General features: G+C 41.4%; 1 protein-coding gene across 1 annotated transcript; it reads right to left on the reverse strand.

The window, feature by feature from the left end:
• Positions 1–2,365: 2,365 nt before the first annotated feature.
• Positions 2,366–17,119, reverse strand: IGFBP3 (insulin like growth factor binding protein 3). The gene is made up of 4 exons (XM_010220852.2): positions 16,741–17,119; positions 12,659–12,885; positions 9,862–9,981; positions 2,366–2,916 (listed from the first exon to the last, which is right to left on the reverse strand). The coding sequence occupies exons 1-4, from the start codon at positions 17,117–17,119 to the stop codon at positions 2,791–2,793; spliced, it is 852 nt and encodes a 283-aa protein (XP_010219154.2). The 3' UTR covers positions 2,366–2,790.
• Between the last annotated feature and the right edge of the window lie 8,689 nt (positions 17,120–25,808).

Raw genomic sequence — 25,808 nt, forward strand, 5'->3', positions numbered from 1 at the left:
AAACATCTAGGAGAAGCAAAATAACCAAACTGACTTGCACAACCATCCAGAGACACTTTTTTTTTTTTTTCTTTCTTCCTGTGGCTGTATGTTTAATATGTTACATATAGAAGGCTGGATTCATTAGCACCGTGAAAGTAGCTGAATCATTATATATATTTTTAATTCTGGTGACAAACTGTTCGTTCAAATCACAAAATCTACTCTGAGTTCCTTAAAAGGTGTTTTTTAGAAAATAAAGCTGCTGCTTTGAGAAGATGAAAGAATTTTATACTGTTCAAGAAACCTGACTGGCCAACGTGTCTTTTACATTAATTTATTTTAATGTGGGGGCAAAATATAAAAAGCTTAAAAATGTAACAAAAAAACACCAATCAGAAGTACTGCCACGGGCTGTTAAAATATTTCTTGCATGCTGACAGAGTGTGGCTTCGAAGGCTGCTATCCTCTCATTCTGGTGAGATACTATTTTTCTGAAGACTCATGAGTTTAGGATACAGACTAATACAGACTGATTTTAAATGAATTCAAGCCCAAATACTGCTATATATAATTTTTTCCTTGTATGATGTTGCTTGAGAGGAAATAGTTTATAACTTTGCCAACAAATCCTTGCAAGCATTTCACTCGCGATAGCAGTGGAAAAATTGAAATAAATCTTCACCTCACAAAGCTTTCTGCACCCATCTGTTGGGAAGCCTGCATTAGCTTGGACTATGCTTCACCTTGTATATACTTTTCCCCCGTTCCTTCCTCTTCCCCAAACTTAAAATTTCAGTTTCAATGAGGACACCAGCCTACCACATCGGATAGAAATTGCGGGTATTCCACAAGATGCTTCAGATACCTTTTAAAGGCAAAATGTAAAGAGTTGAGCTGCAGTGACCAGTGGCCTTAATCTCACAAACCACATGTTAAAATCCTCCCCCACCTCTGCAAGCTCACAGCCCCCCAGACTTCCTTTTTGTGGCTCCCCTACACACCAGTCCCCCCATGCGAGCGCTTGGCCCCCATGGAGGGGTACAGCCCTTAACTCCCATTGAATTCCTGATCCACCAGGAAAGCATGCTGCTGATGGGTGTTTTTTGTTTTTCTAACCCTTCTACAGCGACATCAAACATTTAAAGTAACACATATAAGAATATATTATATATTTATATAAATATATAAAATATTTATATAAAATATATAAATAAATACACATACAAAATATGGCATTACTTTCCAAGAAAGATGTTACATTTCACAGGCCAACTTTTCTTGTCCAAATTCCATCATCATACAGAATTTGTTATCAAGTTCAATAAAACAGTCAGCCTCAAATCAGCGCCAAGGTCTTCCTGATGTGAAAATATCACATATCAGCACAAAACCAACACACTTCTCTTGTGATTAAAAGGACATATAACGCCATGGCTGAGCACTGGTTTAAATATTTCAACTCATTGCTTCTTTTTCTGCCCTTGGATGCAGGTAAATCCCTTCCACCAAAGTCAAAGCAACAATCATGTAGTAGTACAAAATGTAGCACACAGGTGCTCACAGGTCTCAAAACCAGGTCCGTAACCCCCAACTTGCTGACATTGACTTAAACAGAAATTCCTCATGCAGGATATGTGCTTTGGTAGAGTATATCAAGACAACACAGATTAGATACAGGCTTTTAAAAAATAAATAGGCAATCAGAAAGAGTCATACTGTAATGGCTTTTTTTTTTTTTGTCCGTGACTATTTTATACTAGCATGGGCTGTTCTGAAGGAAACAGAGGAAATTTAAGCTCTGTTGCACTAACTGAAGCAAACGACAGGCAGGAGGATGCTTTAGAGAGAGCTCCAGTGCAACTGTGATTCTTTCCAGTGGCATGATTCAGTGATGGGTGCATTAGAAACACTAATGGGGGGGGGGGAGGGGAGAGGAGAGAAAAAAACTTTAAAAAACTTATCTTGGTAGTTGTAACTATTTCAAATGAGGAAATTTAACCTCTTCTGGAAACACTTCCTTAACTTCCTGACACCATTTCTATCATTTAGAATAGGTCACTGTGTATGCATATGATTCTCTATATATTTGTAAATCATCCCATCCCCTCAATTTCTCTTTGCATACATAAGTTTACACTAAAATTATTGTGTAATATTTGGTATTCACATGTTACATTTAAATAAAGTTTATTAAAAAACAATTATATTAAATACAGACTAACAGAATATTCATAATATATTTTACAGAAAAAATAGCCATGTCTTTATTTTAGAAATACATTTCTTTAAAAAGATCTTTTGAGATTTTTATAAAACATTTTACCCGTGAAGATAAGTTTCCCGTCAGACCTGTAAAAAAGCTTAAACTTTAAATCCTTGTGGATTTTTTTGTTGTTGTTGCTGTTGCTTTAATATTTTTACAAGCTTACAATCTATAAATTCTTTAAAATAAAACACAGTATCTTTTGGGATCAAATTGGTCACAGGCCATTCTTTTAAAAGTCAGTGGAGACTCCCTGAATCCATTCTGAAGTGCCTTTTTTTTTTTTTTGTTCTTTCTGGGTATCAATAGTGCAGATTTACGTGGGAAGTCAGAGTCCCCTACATGTGCAATAGGGAGCCCAAAGCATGTCAGTGGCGGTGCAGCTGCAGAGTCCCTAGGCTTGGCGGCTCTCTCGGCAAGGCGGGAGGAAGGACACACAGCTCCATGTGTGATGCATTCTGCAGTGCTCACCCGGCCCCTTCATGGTCTCTGGTACGTTGTCCAACTGCCACGCGCAGGCGCCGGAAGAGACGGTCTCTACCCCTTCACTTCCTTTCCAAGTTATAGCAGTGGACATCTCCTTTGCCCTTCCCATCATAGCCAGGAAGTGGCTGTCCATACTTATCCACACACCAGCAATACCCTCTTTTTCGGCCTTTGGATGGGCGGCACTGAAAGAGAGTATAAGACCTAGCTAGCATCGTGTTCATTTTTTTCCTCTCCATTTTATATTGTCACAACACACAGCTCATTTCATAGCTGTGTTACTCTATCTTGGTCATATCTCGCATTGCTGGAATTTCCACTTCGCTTTATTTCCACTACAGAACGTGACAATAAAAAGTGACCTTCTCCATCACTGAAGTACTTTGTGTCTAATTATCTCAAAATAAAACTGTTCCAAGACTACAAAAAAACGCAATCTTTTGAACTGCTCCATATTAGATTAGATGACATAGTTGTCCTCTGCTGAGCAAAGACTATTTACAACAGTAAGAGCTGATGACTGGAACCCTTCTTTGGAAACAAAAGCCCATAGATTTGTTCTACACTAAAGCACAGTTTTGACAAAGGCAGCTCTTGCAGCAATAAACACCCTTAGCTTGCATCTGCTTGCTGGAGGAATGTCAGTACTGTAGTTGACATTTATTAACAGATACATAATCCTTCTGTAATGGAGTTATCACTTCAACAACTGTTAGGTATGTATTAGAACTTTACATGTATATTTTCCTATAAATAATGTTACTTATATATTAGGTCCTAAGGACCTAAGGCAACTCTAGATGTCAGTTGCTCAGTGGAATTTGCTAACAACACTAAGCAATCTGAAACTACCATTAAACAGGAAAATAAATGGACAACAACTTTAGAAATAATAATGCAGTAAATAAAAGAATAAAGAAGAAACTCCAAGAAGATGAAAGTGATAAAGAGTAGACTAAAGGAAATAACATTTTGCGGGTTATATTCTTCATGTTCCTCTGGGCCCAGTTCAACCTACAGGAACCTCTGAGACTCGCAAAGGGTGAGCCTAGTCCTCAGCAATGACATGGATGGACATCTTACTAAGTTTGCCATGGTCAACCTCCTGGCAGAGACAGAGCCTCTACCTAAGCAACTAAAGATCTTTTATGATAGAAAAATTAATGCAAATGCTAACAGAGAAGACCATTCAGTCCGGACAAGCTTTCCAAAGTTGGATCCAGCTGGATTTGTTGTATTGCCAACTTGAAGGAAGAACAGGCTAGACAAATGGAAGCCACTTAGGTCCTTCAACGCTCTACCAGATTAAACTGTCTATTTATATATTTCTTCCACTTTGAGACTTTTACTTGTAGCATGAAATGCCTTTTTAAAGGACAATAGAAGTCTATGCATATACCTTGTGATTCTCAAACCATACATCACCTCTGAAATCACCCTCTCAGCAATTGAGGCATTCCAAAGTGTGGGCTGGGTCCCAGCTGTGAGTTTGTCATGGCTCAGATAAGCTTTGCCATTACCACTCAAAAGCTCTATACTCCAGATCCTCATCCACAGTATCCTGCTCTCCTGTGTGATATGGATATACTCACATAGCAAAATATCTTCACCAAGTGCAGATGCACTAGGAAAAATCAAGTTCAGTGTTGGACTTCACATATTGCCAAAAGCATTTGACCCCTTTCCACATCCGGTTCAAGACCTCAGGAAAAGTAATATATATGAAACTGCATGTAAACATGGGCAATTCCTGGGACTGTCCAGGCCAGCAGATTGGCCCCAAGTCTATTAATTTGTGGCAGCGGAGATTAACATAGACTGTTACCACTAGGAATATGTGAAAATGAGATGGGAATAACACATTAGAAAGAAAACTCCTCAACCTGCCACTATGATGGGACTGCAAGTTTCCACAGACTTTTTTGAGTGCATAACTCATTTTGCTGGGCAGACTCTTCTGCCTCTGTAATGTTTGCTCTCATCTTGCTCTTTCTATTTTAGTGTGTCACAACTCTATCTCCACAGCTGGTAATAAAACTGCCTTCGTGCTACATTTCTGAGTAGGAAGTCTAGCACAGAAATAATACAATGCCTTCTCTTCTTTGGATATACTGTCCTTCCTCATTAGTCCTACTCAAATGAATGGCAATTCTGACAGTAGGATTGTAAGATCAGGATTAAAGTAAATATTGGCTTATTTCGGGAAAGGGTCAAGAAGTATAAGCCTATCAAGAGAAAAGCTACATTAATACTTTGCTAAACTACATAGTTAGATGTATTTGAGTTCTAGATATCTGTTCAGCTCCCCTTTACATATGAAATCAATGTATGTTTTATTATTTTGTTTCACAAGCCTGAGTAAGTCTGGCAAATGTTCTCTAGGATTTCAGTGAATGGGGGCTCAAAGTTCACTGAAGTCAATTGGCATTTTTTCTTTAACTGCATTGGATTCTAGATGGAGCGGTATTAACATTTTGTGCCTTAAATTCTTCATGTGCAAAACAAGGTACTTCATAAACAACAGCCTTTGCATGATCTAAATTTTACAGATAAGGAAACTGAGGCAGAAATTCTTGGGCTGTTTTTCCCAAGACCACAGGCACAGACAGAGCCAGAATTAGAAGGCAGGGTTTCTGGCTGCCAGCCTGGTGCTTGGGCGATGAAACTACACTTATACTAATAATAGTAACACATCTTCTCCTTTTAGAAGTACTATATGAAGTATATTACACAACTCTCGCTGATTCACAGGCTTGCATCACTGTCGAAACAAATGATCAATTAAAATTATCTCATGATGTGGAGAATTATGATTGCTTTTTATGGCCAGCTAATCAATTTTGGGAATATACCACAAAGTTAGTCTGTGGGAACACATTCTCTCCTATTAACGATTTTTTATTTCTTTCGAACAGCTCATCTGAGAAAATGAAACCCTTAGGTCATATGGACTGGAGTTTTGCAGCTGAAATAACATTCTGCCTGAAAGAAAATAGAGATATAATTTACCTTTCCCAATCTGTGATACTACCTGCTCAGTCATGCTGTCAAAAGCCGAGCACTTATGGTCCAGAGAGGATCTTTTATCCTGAGATAGCTAGCTTGCATTGCTTACTGAAATGACAGATAATTCACATTAAAAAAAAAAAAAGCACTCTTCTGAACTTTGCACTCCACAAACTTCAAGGCTCTGCTGAGCTCTGTTCCAATTTCAGAAGCCCAAACGAGCTGGAACCCTGCCCAAGCAGTGGAGCCAATAATTACTCCTGATAGAAACACCAGCTGCCAGCTTTATGCCACCTGCCCCTCAGCCTTCCGCAAAGAAGGGCGGCAGAAGCATTCTTGAGGCACAGCAAAGCATATGGTATCCCATTTAATTCCTGGTCAGTGCAGAGGTCTCCATGGAGCTACAATTGTGATATCTTGGAACAGACTGCAGACAGCCTTGACATATACCTCGGGCTGTTTTGGCTCCTGTCAAGCCTGACTTTTTGTTTTCAGTAGAATATTGCCAACTCACATTTAGGTGAATATCTGGCTCCACTAGATGAATATGGGGCAATTCGAAGATCGTTCTGATTTCATTAAAACCTTTTTTTTTTTTTTGGCATGCTGGAGGCAGAAATGTGCCTGTATGAACACATTTCATGTAAATATACCAATAAACCACAGTTGTACAGAGCAACCTTACATATGTGATTTGTTAAGATAAAGAAATCTAAATTTTAATGGGTCTGATTTAAAAAGTAGGTTTAGATGTAAACACAATGTCTGGAGTATTTTTTCATGCTGTACCTTGACAGATGAATTTATGTTCTTAAAATCTGTTTCACTTATGAAAATTACTCTCTATGGTGGTTCCTGAAAAGTCAATTTCTAGACAACCACAAAAGCCATGAAAAACAGCTGCTTTCAGCTTGATTGGAAGAGCAGGTGATCAGGAAGGGAGATTACACTAACAGGAGAAGTGCCTCATGAATGAGTCTTTAATGCTCCCCATGGTTGTCATAATCTGTCAGATTCCTCCCATTACCTATCTACCTAAATAATCACTATAAGTCCTTTTAAGGTACATCTCTTTAGGTTTTGGCCTGCAGTGCATTGCCTGGTTCTGCATCGAGATCGCAGTACATTGGACTGCATGTGAACATACATCCACAAAACATGCAATTAGTGCTTGAAAAAGTAATTTAAAACATTTAAGAGTATGCATTAATTTGAACTTGCCCATCACAATTCCTTTGAGATATGACATTAAATCAAGGCAAGAAGACCCATTATCTTGTAAATCGCTGTACAATTTACCCCAGTGTTACCCCAGGAGCGGTTTGACTAAGAGTGGAAACAGATGTGTCTGCCTTCATTAAACAGTTTGCTGGGTCACAAAGTCCAAAAAAGAGCCAAGAAGAAAATACAGTGGTTCTGACCTCCAATATCTGATCCACACATTCAACAATACAATACTGTGAGTATTACCGTATGACAATGAAGCTATTTTAAGAAGGAATTAACTATTTTCTCAGACTTTAACGTACCAATGACAGCACTCTGTACAGGATCTCAGTGCACTGAATTGCACATCCACCCACAGAGTTTTTGCAGATATGGGAAAGCAGTCAATGTTTCCAGAATTAAAAATGTCTACTTTATGATCATTTCTTTGTTGGCTTTACTGACTATTGCCTAACATATTATTCTGAATTTTGTTGTCACAGTGGAATATAATTGAACTATAAATCAAATGCTGCTAATAATAGCAACTACGGTTATCAATGAAGTAGCCTAGCATTCAGATTAGACACCTGCTTACGGTTCCCAAAATATCAGACCCACATTTTGAAGCTCCAGAAAGAAAACCAAGTGAATGCAATCATTACACTGTTTCACAGACAATGATTCCAATCCAGCCAGGAATCACTTATTTCTGAAACTGATGCTTTTTTTCTGGCAGTTAATTTTAGAAGGGCAACAAATAGATTATTTTTTGTTCATTGTGGATTCCCTAAGCCTTACCTGATATGAAGGCCTGCATCAAGAGTTAATTCAAGCTATTTCAAGTTGATTCTTTTCGAAGAGCTGCACTAGATGTTTCTATGGGCAAAATGCATGGGCTCAAGTTGGGAGCCTCTCTTACAAGATCCTGAGCTGACTTAAACAACTAGACTTGTTACGTTGGTAGAACACCTGAACACATATGAATTGCCCCTGCATCTTCTATGCTTGCTGCCTGAATATGTTGTTACATTTAGCACATGAAGTTTTCTAAAGCACTTGCAAAGTCTCCAAATAGCTTGAACACTACCCAGAGTGCAGAAGCATGACTTTGTTTCACACTATCATCTTGTTCTGGTAAATGAACTTCTAGGAATGAAGAGCAAGAATGAAAGTATACTACCCTTATTTCCTTTCCTCTTCTTCTTTTTTGGAGTGCACAAGCACCTCCATGGCAGAGCTACCACTCCACAATAATGCACCTGAACATGTGCTTGTTTTGTATCTAATTTATTATCTACACAGCAGTGAGGTGTGCGAATCACAACCTTAGTGCTGATGAAGCAAAGCTCTAATGAAAGATGAAAGAAATATCAACTGAACAAAGTAAATATCAATCTGTGGTCTTCTGTAATACCTCCTGAAGGATAAGGACTATGATACGCTTGCACGTGTCTTAAATGTAATTAAATTATATGCTGTTCTAAAGTAGCTAAGTAAATAATTTTTGGCACAGCCACAAAGCACAGGGCTAGCCTAGCTCCACAGAGCAGCTCACATAGGACTTCATGGTATTTTCCAAACAAATGCAGCCTAGGGCTTGAGCAGCACTGGCAGCTCCTCTCCATACAGTAGCACGTGAATGGACATGAGGGACTCAAAACTGCAGGCGAGAAAAGAACTTCTCCCTGCTTAAGAGGATCACCACCTGCTCAGGAAAAGCCTGGGTGGACAGACGAGCTCAGCAGCATGTAGCCAAGGTCAGACAGCACACTCACCACAGGACTGATGGAAAAAAGGGATTATAGGAACCCTTAGTCCCTGTTGTGAACATCCCTGCTTGCTTATTGCAGAGCTCAAGGGAAAAAAAAGAAAAGCTATTTCTAAGAAAGCTGAAAGCCAAGCCATAGAAGGAACACACTTTCTAAAATGAGGTTGTCTGGTCTGAGGTTGGCCTCTTACCTCCAACTAATGAACTGCAGTAGCTAAGAGCACGTTGACTAAGTCACTGCTGTGGTTACCTGAGATACAGAGGGGGCTGACTTGTGTAAACCCAAATGGCAGACAAAAGATGGTCCACAGACAAAAATCTCTCCCCACAGAGGCACGCTGTGAGGAAAATCTTAAAGAATCCTCGGAATTCAGGAATTGCTTGAATTTACACCAAGAAATATACTTGGGGACAGGTCACTAACTAAATAATGGGATTATACAATGTGTGTACACTCAGCAAAGGACCTGGTAGAATATGCACTCCTCCAAGTTGCTGAATTAGCTTCAAAGGCTGCACTGACTGGAGAGCGTTGGACCCGACTAAAGCCAGAATACCTGCCGTTTAGGTCCACATTTGTTAAGAAAGGTCACAACCCCAGCGCCAAATGCAAATGGAAAACTGAAGACTGTTGAAAAGTCACCCTTGCTGCAGAGTAACTACTAAATGTATCGCTTTCATGATAACGTGACCTGGATTTTGGAAGTGATCTGTGTAGCATACATGGGACAGATATATGCCTTTCTCAAGTTGCTTTTTGTAATATGATCTAGCCCAGTTCTTCTAGGAACTCTCAGGCAGCTATTTGCAATTTAAAGCATTGATCTATTGCAGTCATCTGGTGACTGCAACATTTAGCTCTGTGGGTTATTGCAGAGGCATTGCTTTTTTAAAACTGAAGGGCATTAGTATCTAGGACACCAGCCAACCCATGTGTGATTAAGTATGAAGTTTCACAAATTAATCTGTTGTCATGACTAACAGCAAATAAAAACACTGTCCCTACTTGACAAGGTTCAATGCTATAAGATCTGGTCCTAAAAGGGGAATTAAATGAGTACCTCAGTGAAATCCTACGTAACGCCTTCAGCAGAGATGCATAAAAAGTAAAATGGATTCACTAGAATGATCAAGACACTGTACTTACTTGCTTTTTCTTGTAGAACCCCTTCTTGTCACAATTTGGGATATGGAAACCCCTAGGACTCAAGATATTTAGGATCTTTAGGTGGTTTAAGGTGTCTTCCATTTCCCTGCGACAGGGACCCTGTTAATGAGGATGGTTGAGAAAACGTAAGTGAAATTTCATTCTCAAATGCTACTTTGCATAAATGCTGTCATGCATTAGCAGAAACAAGAGTTTAGTAAATCTTTAAACAGGAAACATGAAGCCCAAATACTCTATTAAAAAAATTGATGGCTAGAAATGTCAAAAGTAGACCATTCACAGGTACAATTTTGAGATTATGCTTTATTAAGAATAAACTGACTTCTAAACTCTCTGCTATGCACAGGCACAGGCTGGTATTTCCAGATGCAATCACAGCCACCCATAAGGAAGGCGTAAGTAGTGTACAAATTGTTCACACAAACATAATTTATGCTACGAAAAGTTAGGAATTAAAGCATTTCCAAGCGGACTGGAAATAAACCACTCAATGGCATTTATTTTTGATCCAAAAAGTTAAATGTAATGGATTTCATTGAAAACAAGTAGTCTTGTACATTGTATATGTATATGTATATTTGAAAATAACTGCACAAGATATTTCTCCCTCTCTGTCTCTATAGCTAAGCAGAGTCTAATCCAGCTTGGGACAGCAATTCCATGTTTCAGCAGGACTAAATGGCCACAACAATGCAAACAAATGGATGCATGTGACATTTTCATTCGATAAATCAGGCGCTTTTTGCATAAGTTTCTCCATCTGCAAAAGGAGGACAATAACGCGTTGAGGATTAGCTTTAGGACACTGAGATTCAAAGAATTTAGAGAAGCATTTTTAAGAGCATGTCTCAAACGTCAACTAATTATTTCTCACTGCAGCCCTTTGAGGTCGGGAGTAAAGCGTTACCAGCCCCATTTTACAGGCAGAAAACCAGAAGCAAAGGAGTTCAAGATTTGCCAGAGGCCAAGAAGGCAGACAGTGTCAGCAATGGGATTAAAACTCAAGAATTACAGCCTACAAATTCTGTGCTTAGCTGTGCTCCTGTTAGAGCATATTATTGACTCAATCCACCAATCCACTCCTTAAACACAGATCTGAAAAAAATACTTTGCATGGTTACATGGGTTTAAAATGCTTGAGTTGCTGTAATAACACAATGACTTGTTGTGGCAATTGTTAATTAGCGAAGTAATGATACTTATATTTGTTGTTGTAATATTAATAGTTTGCTCATATAAAGTGTCTTTCATCTGCATGTCTGAAACAATACAGACCCAACAGTCCTGCTGAAGTTTAAAATTGATTTTGAGGTTAGTAATTGCAGCTTTCATACATTTTCTTTCAGTATCAATCTTTCGAGCTCTGAACATGTTATTTAAGATGCTACTCTTATTGGCAGTTCCTTAAAAAAATAAAATTGTTTAGGTAGATATCTCCCTGCTGGAGCAGGGGGGTTGGACTAGATGATCTCTAGAGGTCCCTTCCAACCTTAAGCATTCTGTGATACCCTGACTGCAGAAAACATGCTTCCAAAGATCTGGTCCTGAGCTAGGTCTACAACAACAAGAAGTGTAACAGCTTTTCTTTTTTCTTTTCTCTCTCTTTTTTTTTTGAAGTAGACTTCAAGAGTCAGAGAGATCAATATCAAAAGCAAACATACAGAGACATAGCTAGAAAGGCATTTGCTTACAAAGGCATCTGACCCAGATGGACTTACTTCTGATCTTTCCAGCCATGAGCAGTTTTATTAAGCTAGTGGGCCCTTTGCACAAGAAATGCTTCTCCTACGTAAGGCCAGGACCCTATTTCCTCAAAGCTACTGAAGCTGATGTTTTCACTATAAACAGTTGGTGGTTTTGGAGGCCTTGTAACAAACCGAACATAGATAGTCAAACTTGATGTCTCAAGCTAAGAGACCACACTCCAGACAGATCTTTCTCCCCTAGGCAGGGAAACCTTCTTTCCAAGATGGGAAACTATATCTGGTTTCATGCTCATGCTTCTCCTGATGAAATGCTGACATGTATCCAGCAATTATTTTTAACACCATCTGGCAAGGCATGGGAATAACCACATTATCAGCCACGAAGGTCCAGACAGCAAGTATCAGAGAATGCACCTCTTCAAATTGACGGGATTCAGGTTGCTCTGCAAAGCCTGTCTTGCTGCTGTGCACTGCATGCTGGTGAGCTCCTACCTGCTTGTGTAACAGGACCATACCATGTCTCCAAGTCTCCTGCACCGTGTCTACAAGACTCCTGCATGTCATGCAAATACTGACTGATCAAATGAGGCCTGTCAGCTTAATTTCTCTGCCTTGACATACTCCATGGGGTGTGAGCACAGTGCTGGTTCACTGAATGTGAAGTCTTTCCTTTTGTTGCCTTATTGCAAGCAAATAATGTTGCTTGCAATCAAATTGAATGCTGATATTGCTAAGCCAGTTCTGAGCCTGCACATGATAATTACAGCTGGAAAGAACATTTGCTCTCTAAGAATCAGCTAGTGAAAATCATATTAAAATCAATGTAAACATCAACACATTAGGCCTTTGTGTTTTCTGAATATCATCTATTTGGTCTGGCTAATTATCTGCATTTGTAAGTGTTACTGGTCAATCCAGTACCAGACAGAATTTCCTAAAAGGCTAAAACAATACCTGTTTTTTTTTTTTAATTTATTTAATTAACCTTGTCAAATGCAGCACATGCACAGGCGCACACACAAGCACACTTACATGCAAGAAAATAAATTTTTACTCATACAAACACTTACATATTCGGTCTCTTGTTTAGATTCAGAGGAGAAATTCAGTGTATCTGTACTTTGTGAATCATATTCCACTTTGTAGCGCCGTGTATTTTTGGCTTGCTCTTTCCTGATGATATCTATTTTGACGTGCTGCGGGTGCGATTTGGAATCTGACACCCTGTGGGAGTTTGGGAAGGCCTGGTTTTCTATGCTACTGCTACTCCGGTCTTCCTCTGAATCACTGGAATTTCCTTCAGATAGAAAAAAAGAAAAAAAAATGAAGTGAAGAAGGTGAAGAAGAACTGTTAATCATCCACCAATTAAGTTGAGAGCACTAAATTAGCCTTTAAATTTTATTTGCAAAATAATAACATATAAAACCATGAACAATTCTGTATTGTGAATGCAACAGCAACTTCACTGTTAAGTATAAAAAACAGTGATGTCTTTTTATATGAAGAAACTCTTTACTCCTAGTGTATCTTTTCAAGTGCTGCTGCATATTAACCCTTTTTTTTCCAATTAATCACTGAAAAGCTCTTCACATCACTTGAATTTCAAATCCTCTTTAATTCAGAGGTGCTCAAGCTTCTTACTGTTGCTCTCCACAGAGTTTTCCTGGTTTGCTACCAGGAGGGGGCAGCTCTGCACCATACCCTGCCCCTTCCCAGACTTCGGACCAGCATCAGAAATAACTCTGTTAGCAACTTCATCAATGCTAGATACACAAAGGATCCAAGCAATTTATTCCTAACCTAGAGCAGATTTAATGAAGTTTAATTAAATACAACTAACTCAGGAAACTTATTGGGTTTCATGTGACTCTTTTTCCTCCCCAGGAAAGTAATTAAGAAAAAAAAAAAAAAAAAAAAGGCGTTAATACAAAAAATCCTACCGGTTGAGCTCAGTGGTTCTAATTAACCATTTTTAACAGTGCTTTTCTTTCTTAACATTACTCCCCAGACTGAATGGGAAAGAAAAATAAAGTGGCATGCTGCATTCTTAAACTGTTTAAAATTAGAAACATTTCTAGGTGTACAAAACAGACCAAAAAAAAAAAAAAAAGCCATTCGTTCTGCAGTGGTGTCAAAGCACAAACATCTGCTTTCATTCCGAGCTTTGAAAATATTTTCTCTTTAAACTACCACCCGTGAAACTACAGAAGAAACACGTTTTCCCCCTAAATCCTGCAAGAGCACACTGTTCCTTCACTTTCTGAGCTATTTGTCTACCCTGCATTTCTCCCAGAGGAGCCTCTTGCAGTGTAACTGTAACTGGCTGTGTTTCCTCCAAGGAATTTTTTAAGTTTGTATCTTTGACCTGCTAAGTTACACTAGTTGCTGCTGCGTTTCAGTTCCATGGCTGCTCACCGCTTTCTTTTTTATTATTATTTTTTTTCTCATTTTTCCTCTTATAGGAAATAATCTTGGGAGTGCACAGTGATAACCTGATGTGCACAGAGCATGATGGAAATCTCTATTATAAAGCCATGCTCCACAGCTCACTGAGAAACCACAGAAGCCTTGAATAAAACGAACACTGTGCCTAAAAGGCCACGCTCATGTAGCCCACAGAGTTGGGACCCAGTGGCTCTGGCAACACACAGGCACAGGGAAGGGACACAAGGAGGGGGGATCAGAGCTTATGTTCTGGTGCCAGTGGTTTTAGTGCAGCCACTGCTGGCAATAGACATAACTGACTGGGAAAATCCAACTCCCGGCGCAAATGGATTAAGGAAGTTTAAGTCTTAAGTCTAAATTTCCTGGCTTTTGTGGGTTTAGCTCAAGACTCTCAGCGGTATTTGAACATATTTCTGGTGGTTTAATGTCCTGTTTTGGAACAGGGGTATTTTTTTTCCATGCTCTTAATGAAATGTGCAAGAAGAGGGGACACAATAGAAGGTCAGAAATCTGGATCTCCTATATATAAATTCTATATTGCCCACTAGGTTTTCTGCAGTCAGTCCTGTTCATTAGCTTTCTGGGTTTACCAAAAATAGGTGGAAAGTATTCTTAATGCACATTAAATAATCAGCAGGCTGATCATTTTGCAGTTTGTACAAACCCACACACCTAGACAGCACTTCTTACATCTCGGCAGCTATAATGTCACATTGAGTCTGCAAAGCACATTCTGACAACTTGGCCCTAAAAACCTGCTGCCATCTTAGCTTTACATCCAGCCCTAATGGTAACAACAGTGCTCTATGAAAAAGTGACTTGCCCTGTTTCAGAAAACATACTAGGAGGGTTGCATAAGCATACTACATCATCTCCTTTTAGTGCCCAGAAAACTGAACTTGTAAAAGAAGTCCAATGGCCTACTATATTTAGTATTAAGAAGCTAGTGTAACACACACTGCGCGCACTACGATTTTTTTTAAGGTGGGGGGATTTTTTTTTTAAAGCAATTTCTGCAAATTAGTAATGACAGAAAGTGCAGTATATGATGCAGGCCTAGCTGTGCATCAGGGAGGAGGCCTGACCCTGGCCAGAAGGGGTTTACATCATACGGACCTTGGCTCCCAAGCGTGGGATTTGGGGATGAAACGCTAGCAGCCTCACTAAAGAGTCAGGCATATGGACTCAGGATATTTGTTCCCTCTCAGACAGGGAGTTTTCAACATTCAGGCCCTGAGTGGGAATGGCAAGGGATCCACTTCCCACTTTTTTAAGCAATCAGAGCTCCAACTGATTTCAAAAGAGGCGTGCTCCCAGAGCCAAGAATGCACAAACAAGAACTTGGTATCTGGATCGTTTATGCTGAAGCTGGAAAAAATTTTGGTGGGGAACACAAGCGCAGCTCTACTGTCCCCTTTCTCCCTGCCTAATCCATCACCCATACCAAACAAAAACTCTTCATTAAACAGTGTCGAGTCTCAGCCCTCTGGAGGGAGCCTTCCCCTCATCTCTCAGCTCCTCTGCAGGCTTAATATGCAAAGTCAAGTTTGCAGAATGGAGGAAGAGGCTTCAGCGAGATTTAAAATTTCAATGAGCACCTTTGAACCCGCGCTCATTCAGATGGTCCCAGCTCTAGAGCAGCACATAAATCATTATAATAAGGCATCTCCTAGTGCCAGTGCAGCCAGTTAGCTGGAGTGCCAGTGCCACTTCCTCTCGCACGGCTAAAGAGAGGCCAGCCAGAGTCCCTGCAAGCCGGCAGAGAGGAACGCCAGGCTTTCTAAAAATGCAAACAGTGGAAAGCCTTTTGACACGCTTTTCTATTAAATAAATGTTAACATACTTGCTGTTGGCTAGCAAACAGTTTAATGAAATGTTCGCATAGAGGGACTGTGCTTTCTTGATCCCAATCCCAAATTTCCTTGCCTCTGAAGATTCCAAAAGTGCACGCTAACAGGACTTTTTTTTTCCCAGTCTTCTCTGACTCTTAAATCACAACAAAAAACACTCTATGAACATCTCTGTGCAAGACATGCAAGAGCTATAGGAAGGTTTTCCTGGACTGAGCACGTATTTGCAGTGCGGGGGGAAAAATAATCATAGCATCCTCTCAAAATTATTTTTGTGCAAACGCTTTGTTTGGAATAACCACCTTCCCAAGCTAGGACTGTACTTAACAACTCCACATCCTTCTTCTTCCCCTCCGCCCCTTTTTTCTTTCTTTTTTCCCCATTTTTGCCCCTCTCCCCGGGTTTCTTTGGGGCTGCAACAGTCAGCTCCACACTTCTGCTTCTTCACACGCTCTTTCGAGGAAAGCGACTCCACCATGAGCCTCTCACCTTCCTCCCTGCATGACACTCAGCACAGCAGCCATGCTGGTGCCCATCGCAAAAGCAAAGTGCAACTCCTCCAGATCATTATTATTATTATTACTATTACTGTTAAAAGGGCAACTGTGGCTCTTCTGCTAGGCGCAAGTTCGCACCAGTGGTGTTCATGAAATAAAGGCAGTAGAGAAAATCGAAAAGGAGGGGCTGAGGGCGCACGCTCTGTTGCTGCAGAGACTCCCGACTCGGCGCTTGGCGTGCGCGAGAGCGCACAGCCCCGCGCGCAACTTGCTTGTCGCTCCCCGCCGCCCTCCTCGTGCCTCCCGCTGGGAACGCGCATGCAATGTGAGTGTCCCCCTGTCCTCGCGCCGGGTCTTACCTGCGGCGTGCGCGCCGGACATCAGAAAGGCGCGCAGTTTCCCGCCCACTGTGGCGTTGGCGCAGAGCCCGCGGCCCTCGAGCAGCGCCTGCAGCGGGCGCGCCTCGTCGTGGCGTGGCTGGCAGCTGAGGCCGGCGCCACAGCGCTCGCTGTAGATGCCGCACGGTTGGCCGACGCGCAGCGCACACGTGAAGCAGCAGCCGCAGCCAGGCTCCCGCACGAGCTCCGCGCACTCGGCCTGCAGTGGCTTGCATTGCTGCAGCGCGCGCGCGTCGCACGGCTCGCAGCGCACCACGGGCCCTGCGAGCACCGCCGCCGCCCGCCGCGCCAGCAGCGCCAGCGCCGCCACGGCCCACAGCACGCCGGGCCGCGGCACCATGGCAACGCGTGGGTCCTGCGCGGCGCCGCGCGGAGAGGCGCGCAGCAGCGGCGCGCGGAGCGGCGGGCGGGCGGGCGCGCTCCCGCGGCGCCCTCTCCTCGCCCTGCGCGGCCGCGGTGGAGGGAGCGCGCGCTCGAGCGCTCGCAGCGAGCAGGAAGGACACCGGCTCCGCGCCTCTCTCCTCAGCCGCCTGCCTCGAGGTGCATAAATGTAGGAAAGAGCTGGCTGGCAACAGGCAACTTTTTTTTTTTTTTTTCTTTTTTCTCCCCCTCCCCCCTTCTTCCTCTTCCTCCTCTCTGCAGAGCGCCTCAATCACTTGGCTGGACACTAGCTTGCTCTTTTTTTTCCCTCTTTGGATATGGAGGGAAAAAAAAAGTTATAAAGTGTCTCGTAAAAAAAAAAATCGAAAAGTTTTCAAAAAAAAAAGTCAAAAAAGCCAAGCCAAGACGGTCTGAACAAAATTTGCTCAAAAAAAGAAAACACTTAGGAAAAGAAAGAAGGAGAAAGTGTAGGCGAGAGAAAAAAAAAAAAAGAAAGAAAAATAGAGGCGGAAAAAATAAATTAAGAAAGCAAGGTTCCCTTCTTTTTATTCTCTTTGTTGCCTGCTATTCGCTCTACTGCCCGTAACTCTTTGCTCCCATCTGTTCTCTCATGCCGCCGCGCTCCCCGCCTATATAGCGCCCCTGACCCGGACACGCCCCGCACTCTGAATGCGGCACAAGCGGGAGCTGCGGTAGCATCCAGCGCTCGTCCCGGGAAGGGCTCTGGGAAGGGGAGGGAGCAGCGAGGGCCGGGGGTGGGGCGCAGCCCATCGCAGCGGTTACGGGCGTTTATGGAAACGGGCGCGAAGGGGATGCGCTGGGGCCGCGTCGTCATGTGCCTTTTGTGTCGGGGGTGGGGGGAAAACTAGGGGGAAAAAAAAAGGGAAAATAATGCGCGCTTTGGGATTCCCCACCCCCCTTTCTTGGCACCGTGAGCGGGGACGTGAGAGTGCCCTTTTTTGGACGCGGGGCCACGATCCGTGCGCCGTGGGGAGGCGCGCCCGCGAGCGTACACGCGCAGCTTCAGCGCCGAACTTCCGCGGTGGTGCGCCGAGCAAAACCTCGCGGCGCGCCCTTCACAGCGGATACGAGCCTCAGGTCTTGCATCCCGCGTTACTATCATTATTTTGCAGTCCCCTCAAATTCCGCGCCTCTCCCTCCACCCTCCCCCGGCTTCCCATTACTCGGTTTAACCTCGGTCACGAAAACCCACATTGGCAAAGGCAAAACTCTTGTCCGTTCTTGCTGCAACCTTCGTTCCAGCTGATGCTGAAGGTAAGGGATGGTAAGGTGGTCTGCGCACACACTGCAGTCTTGCAGCCTGGCCCTTGTGCAGAATCCAGCGCATGGTGATCACAAGTGTTGGCTCACGTGGCCGTTTCCTGACATGGGGATGATACAAGCCAGGTGACTGCTCTGTTTTTTCAACCCCTGCATCATTAGCACTGAAGTTCACCTTCCTGTAATTCATCAGCTGTTCATTTGTCTAAATTCAGATGGAAAAGCGAAGCATGTACATTCTTATTCCACATACTGCCATTCCCACCAGACTGTGTATCTCAGAAACTGCACTTTTTACAAATCAGATTGTTTTAGATAACTAAAACTAGCTCTTTAGCTTGGCTTCCCTGTTCTTCATTCTGTAATGATACTTTTTCAGACTTGAAAAGGATTCCGTAAATAACAGGATGTATATAAATATATATTGCAAAAAAAAAAAAAAAAGCTGATGTTCTGCCTGAAGAATATGCTCAAAGGATACTTCAACCTGGGAAATGAAATTAAAGATGTGCTAACAGAGAAATCAGCCTCATTTGAACATCTGCCCTATGAGGAGAGGCTGAGGGAGCTGGGCCTGTTCAGCCTGGAGAAGAGAAGGCTGAGAGGGGATCTAATCAGTGTATATAAATACCTCAAGGGAGGGAGTGCAGAGGACGGTCATGGTCTCTTTTCAGTGATGGCCACTGATAGGACTAGAGGAAATGGCCGGAAACTGAAACATCAAAAATTCCATAGGGACTTAAGGAAAAATTTCTTAACAGTGAGGGTGACAGAGCACTGGAACAGGCTGCCCAGAGAGGTTGTGGAGTCTCCTTCTCTGGAGATCTTCAAAACCCGCTTGGATGCAGTCCTGTGCCACGTGCTCTAGGTGTCCCTGCGTATGCAGGGGGGTTGGACTAGATGATCTCTAGAGGTCCCTTCCAACCCTAAGCATTCTATGATTCTATGATTCTATGATTCTATGATGGGCTATTGAACCACCAATTTTCAATCTTCTTTTGTCCTCCTGCTCATTCTGTTAATTGACCAAAAGAGGTCGCAGGTTGTCCAAGATTGAATCAGAGTCTCGCTAACTCTGAGGGAGCCCATCTACAAAGCTAATCAAGCACTCAGCACTGTGTGTGTGCTGTTAGGAGACTATTGCAGGAAAGCTTGCTGTTGCCTTTTTATTTATGTATTTATTATTATTATTATTATAGGTGATTAAGCCTGAAAAACTCAAGGATCATCTTGTAGTGTGCATCAGGAGCACCCGAATTAGGTCCAAAAGAAAGAAGAGACCTTCCTTCTCTCTGCTCCAGCAGAACCATGGCAGGGTAGGACTGTACACTGCTGGGCATATGCAGGCATCATCTTCAGTCAGGGAGAGGTCTGAGAGCATCCTGGCTTCACAACTGAGACAGTAATGTAGAGGATTCGAGGACAGAAGGAATGAAAGAAGAATCCTGCTCCATCACCCCAGTTATACACTTCAATTATTGACAGACTAACACCAGGGTAACTGGTATTTCAGACTGCACCATGATCATTTCTATCAACCTGAAGTGTAAATCCCACCATCACAAAAACCATGATTTTATTTTTTCCCATTAAAACATTTCACAAACTTCATAGTTCACCAAATAAAAGTGGTTGATCTATTTTTTTAAAAACACAGCATTGGTGAAGTCAGTTTGTATTTGTTAAGTAGCATAAACCTAGACTAATGCAATTACTAAGACTATTACTCTGAACAACAACAACAAAACACTAAAAAATGGAAAAGGCACCATGAATAACACCAAATAGGCAGTGGCTCACCTTCACAGTAAATGAGTAGAAGGTCAGTAATATATCAAAGATCAATTTTCCCTAATACCTTTTGCTAAACAATTACATGTTTGGGCATTCCATTGCCATGGAATTGCAATCTTAACTGGGGGGAAAAAAGTTTCAATAGCTCAAAGCTATTGGCAAGCCAATATATCTGGAATGTTGTGTCTATGCAGAGTTTGGCTGAACAGGTACTTTTAGCAACAGCCTATACAAACATGCTTCATTATCTAATTTGGGTTCTAAATTCATGCTTTATTTTTTATCACTAGCAGTGTTATGTGCTACTCCCTTAACTGATTTTAGTATGAGAGTTGAAATATACTGCTGAAGTGTAAGGCACCTGTATATGACTGCATGTAGACTAAGACTTTTATAAGTTTGTTATATTAGACCAAACCTTAGCCAAGTCAGTGGAACCCTTCTGAGTGGATGAGGTCAAGAGCTAAACACACAGGTGGCAATATTTATCAAACTGCACCAAAACTAAACTTTCAAATTTACATATACTGTCAATTCTAGGGGCTTTGCATTTTTTTTCTGTTTGTTAAGTTTTCCTGGAAGAAGGCTGAGAAGCACCACAAGTCACATAGAGTGACCTTTACATTCAATGCAAGACAATGGACAGCAGAAAGGGAACAGCAGCAAGGAGCCATATTTCAGGAGCCATTTCAGCAGTACCCTGCTTCCTCTGCCTGCTGCTCTAGAGATAGAAAATGGCATTTATGGAAGTACAAAAAGGATGTGCTTTATTTCCCTTTCCACACCATCCCTCCCCCTGTCTGCATATCCAGCCCTCTCTCTTCCCTGACGCAGCGGCTGGACTCATACCTTTTGTGTACTTCTTTAGTGCATGCACTCACTGCAGGGGCAATACATGGGAACTGGAGCTGTGATTGAAGTAGCTCTGCTTTCCGTTGCATCGCCACGCATTTTGGAGCTACCTTTTAGGGTAGTCCCATTCTATGGCATTTAGTTATGCTGCACAAGATGCCATCCTCAAGAATGTGGACTTTCCTGTATAATGCTGTTTTAAAAGTTATGCCATGTTGCAACTGTTTTTCAGGCTAGAAAAAAAAATCTTTGAAATCTAGAGGTGTACGGCTCATTTTCGTTTGAGGGCTAAATACATCTGCAAAACACCTTTTAACTTGTATCTCTCTGCTTTTCTTTCTTTTTCAAACTTTAGAGTTATGTGTATGCTAAACTTTCGAAGTCAACAGAATCCAGGATTTCCACAATATGGTCTTACTTTTTCAGAGGAAGAATACTTGTATTTGCACTAAAGTCAATTCATATAGCAGGTATTTTAAACCACTAAATATCAGCATGCTTCAGATTGGGTACCCATGGTCAGTGTTGCTAAAATGCATACAGTATTACATGATACTTTCTAGCCCATTGTTTTCACAAAGGCAACCATTAACATGTCACTCAGCATTATCTGTCACCTGCTTGCAAATATTTAAATAAAACTTTCCCACAAATTGCTGTGAGTTCGGGAATACAAACGAACATTCCGAACATTTCCACCCCTCTTACCCCTGCAGCCAAGCAGGTCGGCTTTCCAAGTTGGAAACTATATTAGATTCTTCACAAATGCCACCCTATACTGCTCGTCTGAAGATACTCACCAGGATTCACCCTGACACAATCAATGAGGGTTGAATTTGCAAACAGGCAAACTTAGGAAACTGAAGGAGAAATAACAAATCTTCTGTACAGAATCCACTAAAATAAGATATTTAGCTAAGACTTTTCAGGATTTGCCCCTTTCTTTGCTATCACAGGCCGTAATGGAAGAGCATACAATGGAAGCATTGCAGAAACAGTGGCCAGTTTCATTTACTCACTGTGGCCTCCTGCTAACCGTAATGGATAAAGGCAAGATAGTTTTCCAAAGAACTGAAACTACTGTTGATGCTCAGGCTTGATGCTCAGCCTCTCCCACTGTGCCACTGCCCCATGCACGCACTTTTGGAGTGATGGTGAGAGCTGTCCCATTCTGTCTATATAGCATGTTGTGACAGTATATCTTGCAGAATTTATGAGACTGGGGAGAGCAGAGGAAAGAGAAAATGGAGGAAAAAAAAAATCAGCTCTTCGGACTTCTTTGTAAGAGCAGCAGATTGCTTCTTGGCCAGATGTCCTCCACACCCACACCCCAGTCAGCAATCTGAGTATTGTGTAACTCCCCAAATGCAGGTGTCAGAAGAGGTAACAAGAGAAATGCTGCTGCTTTACAGAGCATACAGTCTGCTGCAGCCAGATTTACTCACACACATGAACTTCTGCTCACAAGTCTAAATAAATAAATAAATATCAAATGCTGCCTTAAAATCCCTAGACGGTAGGGTATGGAAGTGAAAGGGCAAGTGATTTTGGATCACTGGAAAGAAAATGCAGCTGAGCCAGAGCATTTGGAGACCTTATTTATGTGCATTTGATTTTGAATGAACACATTACATGGTAGGTCATTCTATAAGTTAGGGGTCACAAATCCCTACGAATGTGTTAATGTATGTTTACATTAACATATATCTTGCAATATGCCTACAATTGGGGTGTAATCTTTTAGAATGAGCTAATGTGCTTCTATATTCACCAATCTCACCTGATTTACCTTTTCAGTACAGACTTCCAAATAAGTCACATTTGCCAGACTGTAGCAAAACAACTACAAAATTTTAAAATCTGCCACTGCTAAAAGTTAGAGCTAAAAGTTTATGCTGTGAGTTCCAGTTAGAAGATACTCCTTGTCAAAAGCATGAAGTTTGCTGAGGAAATGTGTGCATAAAAGAATATAGATTCCCGTAAGTGCTTTGTTTCAATCAAACAAATTTAAATGGCACAAATGGCACATTCTGTCTGAGAATGCCACTTATACTTCCATCCACTAGCAGCTAAACTTTTTTTATAAATTGGCAAAATCCACACCCTCTGTCTTTGCAACTCTTTTGTTTGTTTGTTTTGTTGAGACACCAGCGGCGTTCATGCCTTTATACACAGGATTTATGATACATCCCTCTATTGGTCATGCTGAGCAGGTCCAGGTCAGTGTGAACACTTACTGCCATCTATCCCAGCTCTCTGGCTGTTAATGACTAAGGACGTGATTAGTTACCATCTTACAATGACTGATTATTATACAAATAATTTTTACCAGTTGCTCACGTATGCAAATAATATCAGGAAACATAACATTCATATTAATTACCATCTTTTCAAACTCTACCTCTGTTCGCTTACATATTTGCATTTCTTTGATTAAGCCTTTCATCTCTTAGATGCTTAGAGGCTCTCAGACAGCAGTGTTCACGTATTCTTTTCTACAACATCAAGTAGTTTTGAGAATCTTTTTTAACTAAATAATCTTGATGCCTAGTATGAGAATGCTCACAGTGGCCTTGTTATAAGCAACGTTACATCAGTAGGCACATTTACTCCCTTTAAAGCAGCTCATATGTGAATCACAAATTAATATCTATTTTTTTTTTCACATAGGCCCATATTTTTAAGAGCACATCAAAAACAAGGTCATTCTTTTAGGAAATGGAAGGCATAGTTTCAGTTAAATATTTAGAGATAGATTCTGAAGCTTTATTAAGCACCTCACAGTGCTTAGCATGTATTGCACAATGTATGCCTAATATGCCTGTTGTTAAGTCTACAACGACATACAACAAGAGTAGTGATGGCCCATGCATAGAATACAAAGTAACGAAATCAGGGAACAATCAAAAAATTGTACGAAAAATCATCTCACTATACAGGAATCTCACCATACAGATACTTCAAAATGTAAAGCAAACAAACAAACAAAAAACAAACAAAACTCTTATGGACAAGAGCTGCTTCATTACTTTTTTTTTTCACAAGCAAGATTTGTTTGGTAAACACTTCGCTAATTGAAAATACATCATCAGTGAACATTTCAATATTTTCCCAGTGAGGAACAAGAATAAGAGATCCAACAAGATTTGGATAAGCTTCATGCTTGATGGATAATTTTAATAGCTCCACAACAGTCAAGCATCTTCTGCCTCCAGAAGAATGGTACAGTAGAGCAAGTATCAATATGAACCACCTGATCCTAAATCCAGCAAATATAATCCCTTAGCAGCCCCTTAGCACCCTGTTAGGCTTTTTAGGTGGAATATATCTCTGTGCATGAATTTGACCACTAGAGATGGGAACTGCAGAAATGGATCCTCAGATTTGCTTAGAGGAAGCATTTCCCAGGAAAACAGCAGAAAAGCATCTTTTCTTTTTAAACAAAACCATGTTCCACAGTCTGGGAAGCTATTCCTAGAAAGAGAATAGCAATATATACGACGTACTAGATGATGCATGGTTGGTATCCCGTGCTGTCCTTCTTGTTCTGTTTTTCAAAGTCCCATCTCCCTGAGGGTTAGTCAGAAAATCATTGCGATGCTTTAAAAATGATTGTAAATAGACTGGCTCCAAATTTCAGCAGAGTTCTCCTTGCACAAAACCTATCTGCAATTTGCAAGAGTGTTGTATGTCTTGGTTTTGGCTTTGAGCCACAAACTCTATCTGTTCTTAGAAGGCTCTGGAAAGTTAAATCACAGCATACAAACAAACATTCTGGTCCTTCTGTGTACAGTATTTTCCCAGAAGGACAAATGTCATAATTGGTGAAGAAAAGATGTATACATCTCCTTGTTTATATAGAGATAGTCAGGAAAAAAAAGGACAAAATGGGCTAAATAATCCCATCCCTGTTGCTGAAATCACTGGCAATGTTCCTGATGACCAGGACTGGGACCTGTATTTTTGTTGTGTGATATATCTTGTGGAATAACTACAAATATTGTATTAAGCTGCATATAACGTAGCATTTTGGTTCAGAACAGTAATGCAGTCGTGGCGCATTCCCAGCAGCCTTGCTTTCAGGACACTGATTTAGTCTGCAGAGGGGTTTTGGTGCATGCTAACTGGATCCCCTCTCCCAGGACTGATCTGGAATCTCAGCTTCGCCTGGTGCATGCCAAGAGTGCCCCAACCACTACACATGCCTCTGAACTTTGCTCCATGGGCATAAGAGATATTAGGTCCAAAGGGGATGCAAAATCTTGTGCAAAACACATTCCTGAAGTGTATATGCAGTGCAGAAATATGGACTTTTTTACTCATTGGCTCAACCTCCTGATCAGTTAATACTGCAATAAGTTACTCCTTATAGGTACTTGGCTTTACAGCGCAGTCCCTTGAATTTTCTGTTATTTCTAAGAGGAAAAGGATTCTGCTCAGTATTTCATTAAATATTACATAAAGTAATTAGAAGTTGTGGGCACTTCAGACTCACCTACTGGCATTTCTGAAGAGAATTCATTGTGGGGTATTGCTGCAAAAATGAAACACTGCCAGCTGTTACTTGAAGAAAACAATTACCGATAGGGAGTTACTTTTAAGAAGCGACGCAATGATAGCTGTAATTTATGGAATCCATTACACTCTGTGTTTGCATTAGTTTCATTTTCCTTTCAGTAACATTGCTGATAACGAAGAAAAACTCCACTTAATGGAATCAG

Source organism: Tinamus guttatus, unplaced genomic scaffold, assembly GCF_059628265.1.
Source record: "Tinamus guttatus ecotype Peru unplaced genomic scaffold, ASM5962826v1 Tinamus_guttatus_pri_ptg000151l, whole genome shotgun sequence".
Classification (NCBI taxonomy): Eukaryota; Metazoa; Chordata; class Aves; order Tinamiformes; family Tinamidae; genus Tinamus; species Tinamus guttatus.

Bases quoted from the DNA above. Each gene is read 5' to 3' on its own strand.
- IGFBP3 (XM_010220852.2), bottom strand. From the start codon at position 17,119: ATGGTGCCGCGGCCCGGCGTGCTGTGGGCCGTGGCGGCGCTGGCGCTG. The intron at 12,886-16,740 runs GTAAGACCCGGC...TTCTATCTGAAG, and splicing joins GTCCGGCGCGCACGCCGCAG to GAAATTCCAGTGATTCAGAG. The intron at 2,917-9,861 runs GTAAGTACAGTG...ACTCTCTTTCAG, and splicing joins GGTTCTACAAGAAAAAGCAA to TGCCGCCCATCCAAAGGCCG.